The sequence below is a fragment of the Corythoichthys intestinalis genome, chromosome 6 (assembly GCF_030265065.1).
Source record: "Corythoichthys intestinalis isolate RoL2023-P3 chromosome 6, ASM3026506v1, whole genome shotgun sequence".
Classification (NCBI taxonomy): Eukaryota; Metazoa; Chordata; class Actinopteri; order Syngnathiformes; family Syngnathidae; genus Corythoichthys; species Corythoichthys intestinalis.
This window is the reverse complement of record NC_080400.1, coordinates 2,519,037-2,540,718: the sequence shown is the minus strand read 5'-3', so window position 1 is coordinate 2,540,718 and position 21,682 is coordinate 2,519,037. Positions and strand designations below refer to the sequence as shown.

The 21,682-nt window shown below is 37.2% G+C and overlaps 1 protein-coding gene across 1 annotated transcript in view; it reads right to left on the bottom strand.

Annotated features, from left to right (window-relative positions):
* The window catches only part of dlc (deltaC), a 95,416-nt gene extending 75,343 nt beyond the window's left edge, over positions 1 to 20,073 (bottom strand). The window contains exons 1-4 of the mRNA XM_057838239.1: positions 19,914 to 20,073; positions 7,244 to 7,462; positions 7,104 to 7,158; positions 5,318 to 5,566 (exon numbers count right to left, since the gene is read on the bottom strand). Of these exons, the coding sequence (XP_057694222.1) occupies positions 5,318 to 5,566; positions 7,104 to 7,158; positions 7,244 to 7,462; positions 19,914 to 19,964 (574 nt within the window). The 5' untranslated portion in view covers positions 19,965 to 20,073. The remainder of the gene's footprint in view (positions 1 to 5,317; positions 5,567 to 7,103; positions 7,159 to 7,243; positions 7,463 to 19,913) is intronic.
* Between the last annotated feature and the right edge of the window lie 1,609 nt (positions 20,074 to 21,682).

Below are 21,682 nucleotides of genomic sequence, written 5' to 3'. Positions count from 1 at the left end.
CCATAATTTTAAATGAATTTATCACAAGTAGATGTCCAATCTGTTTGAAGTGGGGGACCCGGCCAACCCTCCAACTTCAAGTGGATTGGACATAAAACACCGTCAATGGCATACAATAATGAAATTATAAAAAATATATAATATAATACAATAATATCATAAGAAAAAAAGTCATAAAATTCACTGCAGTAGCATGAAAAGGCCAATTGTTACCCCTACTATAGCCTCAGGTCAGCCATATTGGTAGGGGCAACATTCCCAACAAAGTCAATGTATTGACATTAAAAACGATACATAACTTGCTTATTTCTCAACCAATTTTTAAAAGATTATTTAAATTATAAATCAAAACGTCTGCTAATTACTCTGGCTATTAACAGGCTGCCATTGACGGCCATAGATGTCAATCCATTCGAAGTGGGAGGGTTGGCAGCGACTAAACGAACGTTGGGCGTCTACTAGTGGTAAACGCACTTAAAGAGTACATAATTCTGCATCAATGGCGCTGAAAGAGTTAATACTTATTGTTTTTTATACAATGATTTAGTTTTTTATTATGAAAAAAGTTTTTCAAGTATACTTTTTCTCTTTTTTATGTAATCAGTTTTTTGTAAATATATACAAAAATATATAAAAATTTAAAAATGAATACATTTGCTGTTTTTCTTTCATTTTTTAAATATGAAAGAAATAAACTAATCAAAAATAAATTAGACACCATTTACTAAGCTCAAAAGAGGATTCTGACCATTTATAGGTAAAAAATGTCTCGGAATCACATATTAATTAACTTATTAGTAAGTCTCACACATGCATATTAGCCTTCAGGGGCTTTAGAAAGGCATACCTTAGCACTTTAGCCTTGGAAAACGCCATCAAAACATCTTATCCTAGCATGTTAGCCTTAAGAATTAGATGAATTTAGCATTTCAACCTTCAAAAACCTCGTTAAAACATGCTAACCTAGCAAAGAAGCCTTCAAAATCCTGATTAGCCTTGAGAATAAGATGAATTTAGCATTTTAACTTTCAGAAAACATCAACAAAACATGCTAACCTAGCAAAGAAGCCTTCAAAAACATGATCAAATCAAGATACTTAACATTTAAGAACGTTTTGAAAGAAACAAGTTTATCTTATCCGACATTAAAAACTTTAAAAAAAGAGAGGCATACCCTAGCACTTTAACCTCTGAAAACACTATCGAAATCTCATATCCTAGCATGTTAGCCTTAGAAATAGGATGAATTTAGCATTTTAACCTTCAAAATAATCAGGAAAACTCACTAGCCTAGCAAAGAAGCCTTCAAAAACATGACCAAATCACGTTACATAGCCTTTAAAAACATCTGAAAAGACACAAGTTTATCTTATTAGCCATTAAAACTTAAGAAAGCAAAACCTTAGCACACAAGTCCAAGAAAACACCACCAAAACATCTTAGCTTTGCATGTTAGCCTTGGCAAAAAGATAATTTAGCAATTTAACCTTCAAAAACATCATCAAAACATGATAATCTAGTAAAAAAAATCCTTTAAAAACATCATCAAGTCAAGTTACTTAGCCTTTAAAAACATTTTAAAAGACACAAGTTTGTGTTACTAGCCTTGAAAAACTTTAGAAAGGCAAACCTGAGAACTTTAGTCTTTGAAAACAACATTGAAACATCTTAACTTAACAAGTTAGCCTTGGGAATAAGATGAATTCAGCATTTCAACCTTCATAAACATCATTAAAATATGCTAACCTAGCAAAAAAAAGTCTTCAAATACATTGTCAAATCAGGATAATTAGCATATAAAAACATCTTAAAAGACAAAGGATTATCTAATTAGCCTTAATTTCGATGCGTTGACTTTGAATGGAAAGGTGCCCCTACCAACATGGCCGCCCCGTAGCCATTTTGGTAGGGGCGATGAAAGCAGATTCTACCATGAAATGAAATGAGTTTATCGCTAGTTGCGCCCCCGCCACTAGTTATTGGGCAATTGATACAGTTAATCACCCCCTGCTGGTTATTTGGGGGACATCCTGTTGATATTGGTTCACTTCCTGTATATTTGGAAGCATTGCAGGGTCACATCCTGTTGATAACAGGTCAATTTCTGTTGATTTGGGAACATTACAGAATCACTTCCTGTTTATATCAGGTCACTTCCTGTTTATATCAGGTCACTTCATGTTGATATTGGGTCACTTCCTGTTGATTTGGGTGCATTTCTGGGTGGCTTCCTATGGATATCTGGTCACTTCCTGTTTATGTGGGGACACTGTTTGATATTGGGTCACTGATATTGGGTCACTTCCTATTAAAATTGGGTCACTTCCTGTTGACATCGGGTCACTTCCTGTTGATATCAGGTCACTTCCTGTTGATATCAGGTCACTTCCTGTTTATTTGGGTGCATTTTGGGGACACTTCCTGTTGATATCGGATCACTTCCTGTTGATATTGGGGAACTTCTTGTTGATATAAGGTCACTTCCTGTTGATTTGGGTGTATTTTGGGGTGACCTCAAATGGATATCTGGTCACTTCCTGTTTATTTTGGGACACTTTGAGGTCATTTCCTGTTGATTTCGGGTCACTTCCTGTTGACATCGGGCCACTTCCTGTTGATGTCAGGTTACTTCCTGTTAGTTTGGGTGAGTTTCGGGGTGACTTCCAATGAATATCTGGTCACTTCCTGTTTATTTGGGGAAACTTTGGGGTCACTTACTATTGACATTGGATCACTTCCTGTTGATATTGGGTCACTTCTTGTTGATATCAGGTCACTCCCTGTTGATTTGGGTTCATTTAGGAATGACTTCCAATGGATTTCTGGTCACTTCCTGTTTATTTGGGGACACTTCGGGGTCACTTCCTGTTGACATCGGGTCACTTTCTGTTGATGTCATGTCACTTCCTGTTGATTTGGGAGCGTTGCAGAGTCACTTCCTGTTGAAATTGGGTGGGTCATTTCCTGTGGATAGCTGGTCACTTCCTGTTGATTTGGGTAGATATCGGGGGTCACTTCCTGTGGATAGCTGGTCACTTCCTGTTTATCTGGGTGAATTTCGGGGGCACTTCCTGTTGATATTGGATAACTTCCTGTTGATTTGGGAGCATTACAGAGTCACTTTCTGTTGACATCATGTCACTTCCTGTAGATATCGGGTCACTTCCTGTTGATTTGGGAAAATTACACTTCCTGTTGATTTTGTGCATTTCAGGGTCACTTCCTGTGGATATCTGGTCACTTCCTGTTAATTTTGGGACACTTTAGGGTCACTTCCTGTTGACATCAGGTCACTTTTTGCTTATTTGGGAGCATTACAAAGTCACTTTTTGTGGATATCGGGTCACTTCCTGTTAATTTTTGGGGCACTTTAGGGTCACTTCCTGTAGATTTGGGAGCATGTCAGGGTCACTTCCTACTGACTTTGGGTCACGGATAACTTTAACATGAATTGGACGTCTATCCCTGTCAATGGCAGGGAATGAATAAAGGTCTAATTAACAAAAAAATAACAAACAAAAAAATTTTGCTATCAAAAAAGTTGGTTTCCCTCCTTTTCTTAGCAAGGCTTGTTTATGTCTATGAGCCATGAAATTGTCATAAATCGGCATGAGTGCCCATATTTTGTTTGGGAGCTCCGTCGCCCCCGGCCGAAACACGCGCACGCTGACTGATTAATGTGCGCCGCCGGCCATGTGTTTTTTTTGTCGGGCAGGCCAGCTGCTCGGCTTCCCTTCAGCGGCTGCCATTGACAGCGCTCGACATCCAATTCGGGGTAGAGGCATTCAAAAATGCCTTTCATCGCCCCTACTATAGCCTCAGGGCGGCCATGTTGGAAGGGGCAACATACCCATCAAAGTTAATGCAGAAATAGCTTATTTCTTCTTACTTTCAAACATTGACTGCTAGACGTCCAAGCCATTGGAAGTGGGAGAGCTAGCCAACCCTCCCACTTCAGAGAGATTGGACGTCTACTAGCGATAAACTCATTGGTGGGATGGTTTTTTAAATTTTAACTCGTTTAACATACTTTTAACTCATTATTTGCCACTGACGGCACTACGTCATTCACTGCCACCCTTCCATTTCAAGTGGATTGGATGCCTAGCGCCATTACTGGCGGATAATACCATTTTGTAGTCCTTAATCCAAGGACTACAAAAATCTGAAAATTTAGTTTTTAGGGTCTCAAGATCAACAGGAATTGACTCAATATAAACAGGAAGTGACCCAGAAATGTCCCCACATCAACAGGAAGTGACCCGAAATCTAAAGGAAATGACTCTGAAATGTCCCCAAATCAACAGAAAGTGACCCAATATAAACAGGAAGAGATCCTGAAATATCCCAAATCAACAAAAAGTTATCCAATATAAACAGTAAGCTATCCTGAAATGCCCCCAAATCAACAGAAAGTGACCCGATATCTCCAGGAAGTCCAAGGTGCCTCAAGATCAACAGGAAGTGACTCAACATGAGCAGGAAGTGACCCAGAAATGTCCCCGAATCAACAGGAAGTGACCCGAACCTACAAGAAGTGACCCTGAAATGCCCCCAAATCAACAGGAAGTGACCCGATATTGACAAGAAGTGGACCTTAAATGCCCCAAATCAACAGAAAGTGACCAGGTATAAACAAGAAGTCATCTTGAAATGTCCTCAAATCAACAGGAAGTGACCTGATGTAAATAGGAAGTGAACCTTAAATGTTTTCAGATCAACAGGAAGTGATTCTGAAATACCCTCATGACAACAGGAAGTGACCCGATATCAACAGGAAGTGGACCTTAAATGCTCCAAATCAACAGGAAGTGACCCGATGTAAACAGGAAGTGAACCTTAAATGTCTTCAAATCAACAGGACGTGACCCTGAAATATCCCCATATCAACAGGAAGTGGACCTTAAATGCCCCAAATCAACAGGAAGTGACCCGATGTAAACAGGAAGTGAACCTTAAATGTCTTCAAATCAACAGGAAGTGACCCTGAAATATCCCCATATCAACAGGAAGTGGACCTTAAATGCCCCAAATCAACAGGAAGTGACCCGATATCTACAGGAAGTGACCCTGAAATATCCCCAAATCAACAGGAAGTGACCCTTAAATGCCCCCACATCAACAGGAAGTGACCCGATATCTCCAGGAGGTCCGAGATGCCTGAAGATCAACAGGAAGTGACCCAATATAAACAGGAAGTGACTTCGAAATGCCTTCATATCCCCTGGAAGTTACGCAATATCTACAGGAAGTGAACCTTAAATGCCCAATTGGACGTCTATGTCCGTCAATGGCAGTGACGTTAAGGCGTACTCACGCTTCCCGCAGTATTCACCGTCCCAGCCCTCGAGACACTGGCGTTGCCCGTCCCCCTGGCAGGTGAAGTGGCCGAAAGTGTCGTTGCGGGGGCGACAGTAGGCGGAGCATGTGTCTCCGTGATAGTGCTGGTCGCACACGGCGCGGTACCGGTAGCGCACGTGGTCAAAGTGGACGTCCCGCGACCAATCCTCGCCTACGTCCAGTTGACGCCGCGTCGCCAGGCGGCCGATCAGGTTGTTCTGTTTATCTGCGGGAGGAGGGAGAATCCGTTCAAAAACGGGTCAAGCGCCATCTAATGGTGGAGTCGTGATGTCCAAGTGAAGGGAGGAGCCTCATTTCTTTTTCAAGTGCAAGTGTTCATAGATCAAATTTTGCTTGAGGCACAAGGATGTTGAGTAGCTGCTTATTGCCCTCCAAGCCACTAGTGGGGGGGCCACGGAGCTTTAAAAACAATACAAAAATACATGGGAAAAAAAGCAAACAAACAAAATGAAAAATAAAGGGAAGTAGCAATACAAATTAAATATTTTTAATATGCTGACATTTTTCAAAAATACCCAAAAAATTATGTGATATTAAATAAGCTACTACTACCAATAATAATAATTATTATTATTACGACATATAAATAAGAAATAATGAATATACATTTTAATTGAAGTGTTAAGTTTATTCATTTATAAAAAAAAAAACATAACACAAATATTGATTTTTTTCAAATGTAAAAATATAAAAAAATATAAATAATAATTTTTTTAAAAACAGCAATATTTTTGTGTGAAACTTAAATACATAATTATAAATATGATTACACATAAATAATACATTTTGAATTGTATTTTTTTAATGTAAAAAAACTTTTTTTAAAGAAACATTTTGTAAAGAAAAAAAAAAGAAAAAAACGGAAATTTTTAAAAAATAAAGTAGAAAAATGTTTTTTTTTAAATACAAAATATTCATTTTTCATGTGAAAATTATACAACTAATAACAATAATACATATTGCAAATAAATATTCTGGATCTAAAATTAATTTCGATTGTTATCTTTTATCGTATAAAAATTATCAACAGACAAAAATGATTAATTTTTTTTATGTGTATTTAACTGTGTATTTGTGTATTTAATATTTTTTAAATTATTATTTTTAATTAATTAGTTGAATATCATTTTTTAAATAATTCTTTTAAATTATTTTATTTTTTAAGATGAATATGAACAGAACATTATTTTTAAAATAAATATTTTTATGTCCACACTAAATTATAATAATAATTTATATCACATATAAATAATATTTAGAATTTTAATCCATATATTGTAAGAAAAATATCAACAGACAAAAAAATTAAAACATTTTTTTATTTACTGTATTTTGTTATGCATTTTTAATGTAGAAAAATTTTTTCTTAGATTAATATTTTTTGACAACATTAAACAATACCATATATATAAAAAAATAAAGATTTAATATGAACTACAATCCATATATATAATTGTTATTGTAAGAAAATTACTGACCAAAAAAATTAAAACACTATGTAATTCTGTAATGTTTTTCATGTGAAAAAAAATGTATATATATATATATATATAAAGCAATTTTTAAAAAACTACATATATAAATAAATCAAAAGGATCTTGTTGTAATTCCCATGGAGGACACATGATGGCATAAGAGCACACATTTTGTTTCAATGAAGCTCCTCAACTCACAAGCTAATTTTTCCCCTGTCAGCGCCCCCTGGTGGAGAATCTCAGCTAGCAAAGCGGACCTCCTCTTACCTGAGGATTCCGACGACTCGGCGCTCCAGGCTTCCAGGATCAACGAGAAATTTCCCTAAAAATGGGCAGAGCGATAAGCGCAAATCAGACAAAGAGGGCGGGTTCCCGAGAAGGGCGGCGCGGCGCGGCGGGACGCCTACCGGCCACTTGAAGAGAAAGGGCACCCTGAGGGGCTCGCTCCCTTCCAGGGAGGCGGGGTCGGCGTCCATGATCGGGCTGAGCTCCATCCCGTACGTGCACGGGGGTTCGGGGTCGATGATTTCCTGCGCGTGCTTGAGGCAAACCCGGAAGAAGACGCGGCCGCCGCTCAGGCCCGTCAACGACTCGATCTTCAGCTCGAACACGCCTGACGTCTCCGTCTGCGACGGCAAAACTACCGGTTACGTTTCAGCGTCGCTCGTAGATGGCCAATTTATTTGAAGCACGAGGTCTGGAGGTGATCGTTTGTCACTAGTAGACGTCCAATCTTTTTGAAGCGGGAGGGATCGTTCGTGTATTCAGTGCCAACCCTCCCTCTTCAAATGGATTGGACGTCTTTGGTCGTCAACACACATATGCGTATTCTATATTTCTGGGGATGCTTTTTTTAAAAGCCCCATTTGATTTTGAGACTAGCATTTTCGGTTGCACCAAAAACTAAAAAAGAAAAAAATTCATTTTCAATGATAAAAAATTATATTTATATAAAATTTTCAAAATGCTACTTGTCCTACGACAAAAATCAAGGTCTGCAAAAGTCAAATGTCAGTTTTTGGGCAAAAATGTTCTGCCAAAACTTACATAATATACATTTTTTCCAAGGAGGAAAAACTTAATATCAACAGGAAGCGACCCTAAATCAATAGGATGAGACCCAGAAATGCCTTAAATGGCCTCAAAAGTCAACCAAAATTGACAGGAAGTGACTCATAAATGCCCCAAATTAACTGGAGGTGACCTGAAATGATCACGAAATGAGCCTGAAATGCCCCCAAATCAATGGGAAGTGACCCGTAAATGGCGCAAAATTAAAAGGGAGTGACCCAACATGCCAAAAATTAATCGGACGTGAACTGAAATCACAATGTGGCCCTTCAATGCCCCAAAAATCAACCGGAAGTGACCCAAAAATTAACAGAAAGTGACCCTTAAATCCCCAAAATTAACCAGACGTGAACTGAAATCACAAAATGACCCTGAAATGCCCAAAATGAACAGGAAGTGGTCCATAAAGCCCCAAAATTAACCGCATGTGACCCGAAAACCCCACAACATGAATAGGAAGTGACCCAAAATCAACAAGAAATACCTCAGAGACGCCAAAAATCAACAGGAAGTGACCCAAAAATTAATAGGAAGTGACCCGTAAATGGCGCAAAATTAAAAGGGAGTGACCCAACATGCCAAAAATTAACCGGACGTGAACTGAAATCACAATGTGGCCCTTAAATGCCCCAAAAATCAACCGGAAGTGACCCAAAAATTAACAGGAAGTGACCCTTAAATCCCAAAAATTAACCGGACGTGAACTGAAATCACAATATGACCCTGAAATGCCCCAAATCAACAGGAAGTGACCCAAAAATTAATAGGAAATGACCCGTAAATGGTGCAAAATTAAAAGGGAGTGACCCAAAATGCCAAAAATTAACCGGACGTGAACTGAAATCACAATGTGGCCCTTAAATGCCCCAAAAATCAACCGGAAGTGACCCAAAAATTAACAGGAAGTGACCCTTAAATCCCAGAAATTAACCGGACGTGAACTGAAATCACAATATGACCCTGAAATGCCCAAAATCAACAGGAAGTGACCCAAAAATTAATAGGAAGTGACCCGCAAATGGCGCAAAATTAAAAGGGAGTGACCCAAAATGCCAAACATTAACCGGACGTGAACTGAAATCACAATGTGGCCCTTAAATGCCCCAAAAATCAACCGGAAGTGACCCAAAAATTAACAGGAAGTGACCCTTAAATCCCAGAAATTAACCGGACGTGAACTGAAATCACAATATGACCCTGAAATGCCCAAAATCAACAGAAAGTGACCCAAAATGAACAGGAAGTGCTCCGTAAAGCCCCAAAATTAACCGCATGTGACCTGAAAACCCCACAACATGAATAGGAAGTGACCCAAAATCCACAAGAAATACCCCAAAAACGCCCAAAAAGCAACAGGAATTGACCCAAAAATTAATAGGAAATGACCCGTAAATGGTGCAAAATTAAAAGGGAGTGACCCAAAATCGACAGGAAGTGACATATAAATGCCCATAATTAACCGAAAGTCAACTGAAATCACAATGTGACTCTAAAATGCCCCTAAATCAACAGGAACTGCCTCCAAAATTAAGTGGAAGCGGTCCAAAAATCAACAGGATGTGACCTCGAAATGCTCCTAAATCAACAGGAAGTGACCCAAAATGAACAGGGCATGACCCGTAAAAAAAAAAAAACACACACAAAAAAAAAAACAAGTTAACTGGAAGTGACCTGAAATCAACATGAAGTAACCGGGAAATGCCCCAAATCAACAGGAAGTGACCCGTGAAGGGCGCAAAATTAAAAGCGAGTGACCCAAAATCAACAGGAAGTGACCGATGAATGCCAAAAATGAACTGGAATCGCAAAGTGACCCCAAAATGCCCCAAAATGAACAGGTAGTGGCCCAAAAATCAACAGGAAGTGGCCTAAAACTAACAGGAAGTGACGCGAAAACTGGAAGTGACCTAAAATTATCACGAAGTGACCCGGAAATGCCCCCAAAATAACCGGAAGTGCACTGAAATCGCAAAGTGACCTGGAAATGCCCCAAAATCAACAGGAAGTGACCTTTAAATGCCACGACATGAACAGAAAACAGCCTGAAAATGATCCAATAATCCCCCAAATGAACTTAAACTGACCAAACATCATCACGTGGTGATCCGGAAATGCCCCAAAATTCACAGGAAATGACCCAAATATGCCCAAAATTAACTGAAAGTCAACTGAAATCGCAAAAACAACAGGAAGTGACTCAAAATTAACAGCGAGCACCCTGTAAATGCCCCAAAATTAACAGAAAGTGGCACAAAAAATCAACAGGAAGTGAACCCAAAATCGTACGCAGCCTGTAAATGCCGCAAAATGAAAAGCGGGTGACCCAAAAACGACAAGTGACCCGTAAACACCGCAACATGAACAGGAAGTGACCCAAAATCAACAAGAAACACCCAGAAATGCCTGAAAATCAACAGGAAGTGACCCGTAGACGCCGTAACACAAACAGAGAGCGACCCAAAATCAATAGGACGTGAGCCAAAAACGCCCCCGAATGAACTGGAAGTGAACTGAAATTACAAAATCAACAGGAAGTGGCCCAGAACTAACAGGAAGTGACCTGTGAATGCTGAAACATGAACAGAAAGTGGCCCAAAATCAAAAGGAAATGACCCCAAAATACCCCAAAATCAACTCAAAGTGACCTAAAATCATCACGAAGTGACCCCGGAAATGTCTCAAAGTCAACAGGAAGTGACTCAAAATTAACAGCAAGCGCCCTGTAAATGCCCCAAAATTAACAGAAAGTGGCCCAAAAAATCAACAGGAAGTGAACCCAAAATTGTACGACACCTGTAAATGCTGCAAAATGAAAAGCGGGTGACTCAATAACAAAAAGTGACCCGTAAACGCCGCAACATGAACAGGAAGTGACCCAAAATCAACAAGAAACACCCCAGAAATGCCTGAAAATCAACAGGGAGTGACCCGTAGACGCCGTAACACAAACAGAGAGTGACCCACAATCAATAGGACGTGAGCCAAAATCGCCCCCGAATGAACTGGAAGTGAACTGAAATTACAAAATCAACAGGAAGTGGCCCAGAACTAACAGGAAGTGACCTGTAAATGCCGAAACATGAACAGAAAGTGGCCCAAAATCAACAGGAAATGACCCAAAAATACCTCTAAATAACTCAAAGTGACCTAAAATCATCACAAAGTGACCTGGGAAATGTCCCAAAGTCAACAGGAACTGCCCCCCAAATTAAACAGGAAGTGGTCCAAAAAAAATCAACAGGATGTGACCTCGAAATGCCCCACCCAAATCGACAGGAACTGAACCAAAACGAACAGGACGCAACTTGGAAATGCCGGAAAATGAACAGAAAGTGGCCCAAAATCATTAGAAAATGACCTGAAAATACCCCCAAATCAACTCAAAGTGACCTAAAATCATCACGAAGTGACCCCAGAAATGCCCCATAGTCAACAGGAACTGCCCCCCAAATTAAACAGGAAGTGGTCCAAAAAAAAATTAACAGGATGTGACCTCAAAATGCCCCCCAAATGGACAGGAACTGAACCAAAACGATCATGACGCAACTTGGAAATGCCGCAAAATTGAGTGACCCGGAATCAACAAGAAATACCCCGGAAATGCCCCCAAAATCAACAAGACGTGGTCTACAACTAACAGGAAGTGACCTGCAAAAGCTCTATACTAACTAGAAGTCACCTAAAATCAACAACATGTGACTGAAAATCAACAGGAAGTGACTTTGGAACGCCGCCAAAACAAATTTTTAACTCATTTGTTCCCAAAAACATATAAATATGTTCTATTTTTAAAAGATTTTTCATTGTCCCAAAGACTTTTTACGGTAGACATCTCTGGGTTCTGATTCAATTTAGCTCCAAAGCACAATGCTGAAAATCCATTTTAAAGCAATAAAACTGCCCACTGGAGGGCAGTAGCGCATTTGGTAAGACCCGCAACCCAATTTAACGGCAAAGAACGGCCGGGTCGCCGGCGGAAGACGACCAAATGGAGAACAACCTAGAGGCTGGACGACCATGCAGAACGACCGGGACCACCGGTGCAGTAAACGATGCCGTTGAGTCCGTGCTGGAAAGACTAAAAAAAAATCCATTTTTATGAGACACCCGGCTGCCGTGGCCACAAAAGCGTCATCTCTCAGTTAGTTATGTGTAAATAAATTGTTACTTTCCAATCAAAAGCTCTTTTTGTCTCGTTGTTTATGTTATTTTGTAAAAGGAAAATATTTTTCAGATGTTTGGGATGTCACAAAAGCAAAAAATAGCTGTGTTAATGTTTGAAATGTATGCTTTCACATAAAGTTTTTCTCCGTTTTTTCATCAGAAATTGGAAAATTGCTCAAACTAAGCAATTTTCAAATCAATATTAACTCACTTTTTTTCCTAATCTTTCTTTTGGTGGGTTCCATGTTTATATAGCAATAGAACAGAATTTTCTGTGGGCCTTGCAAAATCAGTCAAAATCCAGTAAAACGGCCGGGAGCGAAGGCCATTGCACCGGTGAAAATGGCTGGGATTGAATTATTTTTCGCCGATAATGTTCATTTGAATCTTTCTCTGTCTTATGTTAGTGTATTCATTCAAATTTTGAGTGTTTTTTTTAGGCCAGGGGTAACAAACTCCGGTTCTCAAGAGCCAGCTTGTTTTTCATGTCTACGTCCTTTAACACACCTGAATCAAACGATCAGCTCATCAGCAGGTGCCTGATAACGATCCTGATTAGGATCAAGTGTGTTGGAGGACGGAGACATGGAAAACAAGCTGGATAGGGGCTCTCGAGGACCGAATTTGGATATCCCTGTTTTAGGCAATACCACCCAGTTCTACATGTATATACACATTATAGCAGGGGTGTCCAAACCGGTCCTCTTTGGGTCCTGGTTTTTGTTCCTACCAATTGAGCAAAGACAGTTGAACCAATGAAGTTTCATCTAAAAATAAAGCAACACCTGACTGCAGTCGACCGATTACACTTGTAAGACATCAGATTGTTTTGTTGGAATGAAATCTAGCCCCCACTACGGCCCTATGTGGAAAAGTTTGGACACCCTTGCTTTATAGTGTATACACGTTACAGTGTACACCCCATGTAAAATTACACATGTATACTGTCCAGTTGAATTTCAATGGTCTGTCATGCTATATAGTCCAAAAAAAAAAAAAAACACAAGGACCTACGTTTTCCCGCCAATGAAAATGAATGGGAAATTTGGACGTACATGCACGTCACTGGCATGGACGGACGTGCATGGCTGTCAATGGCATCGACTTACTCGGGTGACAGTCAATGGGCTGTCATGGTAAAAGGGGGAAAAAAATCACAAGGACTTATGTTTTCCGGCTATTGAAAATGAATGGGAAAATTGGACGTACATGGCCGTCAATGGCTGTTGACTTACTCAGGTGCCAGTCAATGGGCTGTAACGGTAAATGGTGAAAAATCACAAGGATCTATGTTTTCCGGCTATTGACAACGAATAGGAAAATTAGACGTACATGGCTGTCATTGGCATCGACTTACTAGGGCACCAGTCAATGGGCTGTCATGGTAAATGGTGAAAAAAAAACAATGACCTATGTTTTCCCGACAATGGAAATGATTGGGAAATTTGGATGTACATGCCTGTCGATGGCATGGACGTGCATGGCCGTCAATGGCATCAACTTACTCGGGCGCCAGTCAATGGGCTGTCATGGTAAAAGGTGAAAAATCATAAGGATCTACTGTATGTTTTCCAGCTATTGATAATGAATGGGAAAATTGGACGTACATGCCCGTCAATGAAATAGACTTGCAAGGCTGTCAATGGCATCGCCTTACTCGGGCGACAGTCAATGGGCTGTCATGGTAAAAGGTGAAAAATCACAAGGACTTATGTTTTCCGGTCATTGACAATGAATGGGAAAATTGGACGTACATGCCCGTCAATGGAATGGACCTGCAAGGCTGTCAATGGCATCGACTTACTCTGGCGGCAGTCATGGTAAATGGTGAAAAATCACAAGGACCTATGTTTTTTGGCCATTGACAATGAACGGGAAAATTGGACGTACATGGCCGTCAATGGCTGTCGACTTTCTCGGGTGCCAGGCAATGGGCTGTCATGGTAAATGGTGAAAAATCACAAGGACCTATGTTTTCCGGCCATTGACAATGAATGGGAAAATTGGACGTACATGCCTGTCAATGGCATGGCTGTCAACTTGCGTGGGCGCCAGTCAATTGGCTGTCATGGTAAAAGGTGAAAAATCGCAATTACCTATGTTTTCTCGCCATTGAAAATGAATGGCAAAATTGGACGTACATGGCCGTCAATGGCTGTCGACTTTCTCGGGTGCCAGGCAATGGGCTGTCATGTTAAATGGTGAAAAATCACAAGGACCTATGTTTTCCGGCCATTGACAATGAATGGGAAAATTGGACGTACATGCCTGCCAATGGCATGGCCGTCAACTTACATGGGCGCCAGTCAATGGGCTGTCATGGTAAAAGGTGAAAAATCGCAAGTACCTATGTTTTCTCGCCATTGAAAATGAATGGGAAAATTGGACGTACATGGCCGTCAATGGCTGTCGACATACTCGGGCGCTAGTCAATGAGCAGTAATGGTAAAAGGTGCAAAATCACAAGGACCTATGTTTTCTGGCTATTGAAAATGAATGGGAAAATTGGACGTACATGCCTGTCAATGGCATCCCATTAGAAATGAATAGGACAGTTTTTGGCAAATATTGTATACAACTTTTATGCCCCTTACTGATGTGATTTTGTCAAAAATTTTAGCACTAGATACCTTTTGAAACCCCCAACCCGGAAAAAAACACTTTTACAGGCAAACGGAAAATTTTACGGGGTCATTAAAAAAATTCCTTGCGTCTCACAAAAATTCCGATCTGATTTTGAGAAAGCAGCTCCCAGATTTAACTGAACGTAACATACTGATAGCTGCTCTGCCATTGGCTATTGCCTAGCATTCCTGACATCCAATTGGCTAAGACGGACCTCTACTGTATGTGTATCCCAGCGTCCTCTTCATTCGCCACTTGTGTTCAGACAGCTTTACATGAGTATATTAACTTTGAGTTATTAGTCTATTAACTTTTAAATTCGTAACATGGTAATAACAGTAGGGTATCGATTATTTTAAATACCTGAGATTAGCCTCAAACAATATAATAAATAAATGAAGATCTAAGTATTAACAAAATTGGCACAATTGGCTAACTAGCTTAAATGTTATAAAATACTAATGTTTTTTTTTCTTTTACAAGGCTCTTAACAAATCATTTAAACACATTCTCACAAAAACTGCTAAATATACTTGTAAACTAAATAACGAATGTATAAACAAACATATTAGCGCAAACAAAAACATACCTTATGTTGGTCCTAACATGGAGCAGCTGGATCCAGCCATGATAGGCGAGTTATGCCATATTCACTGTTGCCACTAGAGGGCAGTGTATCCACCCAAACGAATCCAACCAAACTAAACGCAACACTTTCAAAACACATTAACAGAATCCTCGAAGCAGCAAAATTTGATTCGAACGTTTTTTCAAATCGAATTATTTGAGTTAATCGAGTAGTCGTTGCAGCACTAAATTAGTCTAACTAACTAAATAAGTTTTTTAACATAGAAATAATACAGTAATAACTCAGCAACTGTTATAGGATGCTTAACTTCAGCTAAATCCTTCATAGGGAACTCAGTTAACCACTTGTTGCCATTGATGGCGATAGACGTCCAATTAATTTGAACTGTGTGGGAGCGAGTAACTTTGTACATTTATCGCTGTCAATGGCAGGCAGTGCATTATATTTGAAGTCATTTAGGAGAAAAATGGAAATATTTACTGTTTATTTCTGGTTTTAATTAAAAATATAGAAGAATAAAAAAATAGAGAGTTGACTGTTCTTTTCCTCGTGATTTTTATATTTAATATTTTGATATTAATTATTTAAATAATATTAAAATATTATTAATATAGATTATATAATTTTTATAATATATTTCTACAATAAACACATAAATAAAAAGAGAAAATTTAATGTTTCTACCATTTCGTATAGTACAGAAAAAGCAATTAAAATATATAATCAGTTATACATACTCTTTATTATTTATATACTGATATTATATATATATATATATATATACTGATATTATATATACTGATACATATACATATATATACATATACACTGATATATACAAATATATATACATATATGCATATATATATATATATATTAGGGCTGTCAAACGATTAAAATTTTTAATCGAGTTAATTACAGCTTAAAAATTAATTAATCGTAATTAATCGCAATTAATCGCAATTCAATCTATAAAATATGCCATATTTTTCTGTAAATTATATATATATATTCTGTAAAATAAATTGTTGGAATGGAAAGATAAGACACAAGATGGATATATACATTCAACATACGGTACAAAAGGACTGTAGTGGGCATTTCACTCTACTGTCATTTAAATCTGTCTATGCTGTCCTCACTCTGAAGCGTCTACTTTTTCCAAAGCTAGACAGCTAGTGAACGACGCCTTAATAATTAGACTTCTTCCTTTTTCATCTGATTTATTAATAAAATGGCCTCAAACCATTGTCCTCTTTAGACCGTCGTAAAAATACAAAAAGTACAGAAGCATTGCATTAGCAACAACGTTAGCTTAGCACGCTATACAGGTTCACTAAACATAAACAAAAAGCGTCTCATACAAAAGAATATAACATTTCGCTTGCTAACATAATATGTGCATTCTTTACAACAACCATACTTACGGACAAATCTTGTCCAAGGATCATATAAGCACAACATTATCAGCCCGAGACGTCGTGCAGCCATAATGAACTGGCAAGAAAACAATAAACCATGTCGCAAGAGTTCGCTGTTGGACAGCACAAAAACCCTTGCTGTAAAACTTACCAAAAGGCAGAATACTTTCTGAGTGGGACATGTGCGTTAATTGCGTCAAATATGTTAACGTGATTAATTAAAAAAATTAATTACCGCGCTTTAACGCGATAATTTTGACAGCCCTAATATCTCTCTCTCTCTCTCTCTCTCTCTCTATATATATATATATATATAATTTATTTTTTATTTAGTTATATATACACATACTCTTATTATTTTATTGAAATGTTAATGGGTGTTTATATATACATATATATGCACATACATACATACATATATAAGTATACATTTACCTGTATACGTATACATATAAACATACACATACTAAATACATATATACATACACATATATACATATGCATACATACATATGCATACATGCATATACATACATAGATATGCATATATACAGTGGGGAGAACAAGTATTTGATACACAGTCAATGGGAAAACCCATTGGCAGTGTATCAAATACTTCTTCTCCCCACTGTACATATACATACATATATATGCATATATACATATACATACACATATATGCATATATGCATACACATACACGCATATACATACACATATATGCATATATGCAGTACATATACATACACATATGTACATGTATATGGCTGAAAACACTCAGGTGACTTGAAATTCTGCTCTGAGACGCCCAAATTGGCCAAATTTCAAAATTATCCTATATGCGTGTGTGATACATCATTGGAAAGCTTAAAATCTCAATTTTCTGGGGGGGAAAAAATTTTGAACAGGAGGGCATTCAAAAAAAAAATTAAACAAAACCCTAACTGGAGGTGAGAGCACGCGAGAGCAGAATTAAAGACGCCACGATTTTAACAAGATATTATCGCGTACTTACCTCTTTTCGATCCAAAAACTCCATGTAGCATGTATCACCGAGTGTCAAGACACAGCTGTGAATGGCCAGAGCCGGATTTTGGGGGGATTTTATGGGTGAAACATGGTAATATAACAAGGGTCGCGATGCAGAAATTGCAGACATCAAGGAGTGGTCGAGATGTTCTTTTTAATATTTTTACCCTTTTAAACTTTTTTTTTTCCCCCAAATTTTCTTTGTTTGGATGGATTATTTATCATGTAACATATCGGGGAAAATGCGACAGTAACAAAAAATAAAATAAAATAAAGCGGTAGTTATGAGGTAGCTATCCTTGATTTATTTACGGACACCAATTTTTTAAACTGTGACGTAATTTGTTTAAAAGTTTAAAATATGCGAATGAATAATTTTTTAAATGAAATATTAGACATCAATTAATTATTCTAAGCTAAAAATGACGGACGTTTTGAATAATAAATATAATTAATTACCTTCGTTTTATGGCTGGGTTGAAGCAAAAACGGTTGCGCGACGTTTGTAAAGGGGGGTTTCCAGGGTAAAACAGACAAATTATTTCGGGGGCTTAATACGCCATGAATCTGCTATGGCAGCATATAGACATATTGTTCTATCAAACACAACAATTGTTTTGGCTTAAAATACAGCAGTTTTTTTTTTAAAAAGAAGGGTGCAAGAGCAGAAACTGCTTTTTCAGTCTTGTCTGTGTTTTCCACCATATACATGTATACACATATACATATATACGCATATATAAATGTATACGTATATACTGTATATATGTTTATATGTATATGTATGTATATGTATACATGTCTATATATCTATATCTATATATATGATATGTATACATATCTATATACAGTATATATGGATATAGATCTATAGATATGAATACATATACATATACGTATATACACATATACGTATATACACATATACATTTATGTATATACAAATATACATATACATTTATGTATACATATCTATATATCTGTATCTATATATATGATATGTATACATATCTATATACAGTATATATGGATATAGATATATAGATATGAATACATATACATATATGCACATATGCGTATATACATTTATGTATATACACATATACATACATATAGATATGTATACATAAATACTATATAAATATATATATATATATACACACACACAAATATGTATGTTATTATATATACAGTCATACAGTATATGTACATACATCCTGACACTGTGTGCAATCCACGGTTCAAGCTCAGTTGTTGTTAAAAGGTTACAAGAAATTCTAGATATCCATGAAGTGTAGTTTTGGCTAAGCATAAAAAAGGACCATCACTAAGTGGTTTGTCACATGATCTGTTCCAAAAAATAATTTGGACCCGTTATGAAATAATTTCTCGGATTCTTGTTCATTTCATTCATTTTTGTTGTTCGTTTGATTGCTTTTCAACTTTTTAGACAAAATTTTACCAACAAAGTCTTTTTTTTTTTTTTTTTTTTTTTCAAATTCATGGATAGGAAAGTCAATTACATGGAATGACCTTTTACGGCCACCAGGAGGGGCGCTGCCGCGCCTGCCTCCTCTCAAACTACGCTTATGTATAGGTGTACAACATAGTAGCGATAAAGATATATTTATATATAGTTTTGAATGATTTTGATCATTGTTACTGCATAGCTACTTTTGCACCCTTGTATAAATACTCATGTATGTGTACACATATGTACACATACATATAAGAGTTGTACAATTTTTTTTTTTAAACTATTTTCACGCATTACTCTTTAATAACAGATAACCACTGTATGACTATATCATGTTTTATCTTCATAGCTGACTTTTGCTCCCTCCGTATAAATATATGGGTAATTTAGTGCACCCATCTACACAAGGTTTTTTCATTGATTATGATCAAATTGATAATGAAATTGATAATGATTTTTTTTATTTATTTTTTTTTAGAAATAATAATTTAGTAGCGCAGTTTGTCTTATTCTTAATATGAGTTTACCTGTTATTGCGCCCCTTTATAAACATACATGCATACATCTACTGGAGAAAGCGTACAGTATAAGAAAAATAAGAGTAACAACAGCACTCTCTCATTTGCATTAAAAAAATGAATTTTTGAGAGAATATGAATAAGAAAGTGAAAGGTGAGAGAGACTTGCGTAAAAGTACTGACGTTGCGCGTTCCGACAAGCAGAAGCAGCAGCAGAAGCAGGTAGCGCTCCATGGATCAACTGCGTCCAATCCAAAAGTGTCCCAAAAAATTCGGCAGACGAACGGGGCCGGGCGCTCTCCTGACGAGGGACAAAAGTGTTGAGGAAAGTTGGACTGCGGACTGAAGCGGGAGACCGCACGGGACGCTTTTTGTTCCAGTGCCGTGGAGGTGGGAGGAGGAGGAGGGGTTATGTGGGGAGGGGCGGGGCCCCAGCTGTAAAAAATGTCATTTTACAGCCCCGGCTTGCCAAAAATAACAAACGGTGTAGTCAAAATTTGGCTAAAGTGAAACTGCTTTCATGGAAAATTGTTGGCTATCATTGACGGATTTAGACGTCCAATCTATTTCACTTTAAATGGATTGGAAGTTTACTAGAGATAAAGTCATTTGAATTCAGAGCATAAGGTTGGATGAGTATCATCGTTAATTGCACTGAAAGAGCTAATGACTCTTACAAGTAATTAGAAGAGTACTCAAAAATGTGTATGTATATATATATATATATATATATTAGGGCTGTCAAACGATTACATTTTTTAATCGAGTTAATTACAGCTTAAAAATGAATTAACCGTAATTAATCGCAATTCAAACCATCTCTAAAATATGCCTAATTTTTCTGTAAATTATTGTTGGACTGGAAAGATAAGACACAAGATAGATAGATAGATACATTCAACATACGGTACATATGCACTGTATTTGTTTATTATAGCAATAAATCAACAAGATGGCATTGACATTATTAACATTCTCTTAAAGCATTTCATGGATAGAAAGACTTGTAATCCTTAGAAGATAAATGTTAGTACAAGTTATAGAAATTTTATATTCAAACCCCACTTAATGTTTTTGTTTTATTAAAATTTGTAAAATTTTCCATCAAAAAATAAACTAGTAGCTCGCCATTGTTGATGTCAATAATCACACCATGCTAACTCATGGTGTAACACATAAAATCAGTTGGACCCAAGCACCAGCAGAGGGCGCCAAACACCAAAAAACAAGTAACAAGCGGATTTTACACTATGCTGTCATTTTAATCTGTTTGAGCGGGGCATGTGCGTTAATTGCCTCAACTATTTTAAAGTGATTAATTAAAAAAAAAAAAAAATTACTGCCCGTTAACGTGATTATTTTGACAGCCCTAATATGTACAGTATATATATATATATACACATATGGCGGAAAACACAGACAAGGACGAAAAAGCAGTTTCTGCTCTTGCACCCCTCTTGAAAATAAACTGCTGTATTTTAAAAATAAACTGCTGTATTTTAAGCCAAAAAGTTGTTGGATTGGTTTGTTGGATAAAATAATATGTCTATGCTGCCATAGCAGATTTATGGCGCATTAAACCCCCGAAATATTTTTAATTTTTCCGTTTTACCCTGGAGACCTCCGTTTACACCTTTTGTTTCAACTCAGCCATAAAACGAAGGTGATTAATTATATTTATTATTCAAAATGTCCGTCATTTTTAGCTTAGAATCATTAATTGATGTCTAATATTTAGTTGTTGTTTTTTTTTTGTTTTTTAAAAAAAAGACTAAAAAATGTATTCACTCACATATTTTAAACAAATTACGTCACAATGAAAAAAATGGTGTCACCGATATCTACCTCATAACTCACTTAATTGTATTTTTTTTTTTTTGTTACTCTCGCATTTTCCCTAATATTTTAGATGATAATCGATCCAGACAAAGAAAAATTGAGAAAAAACGTTT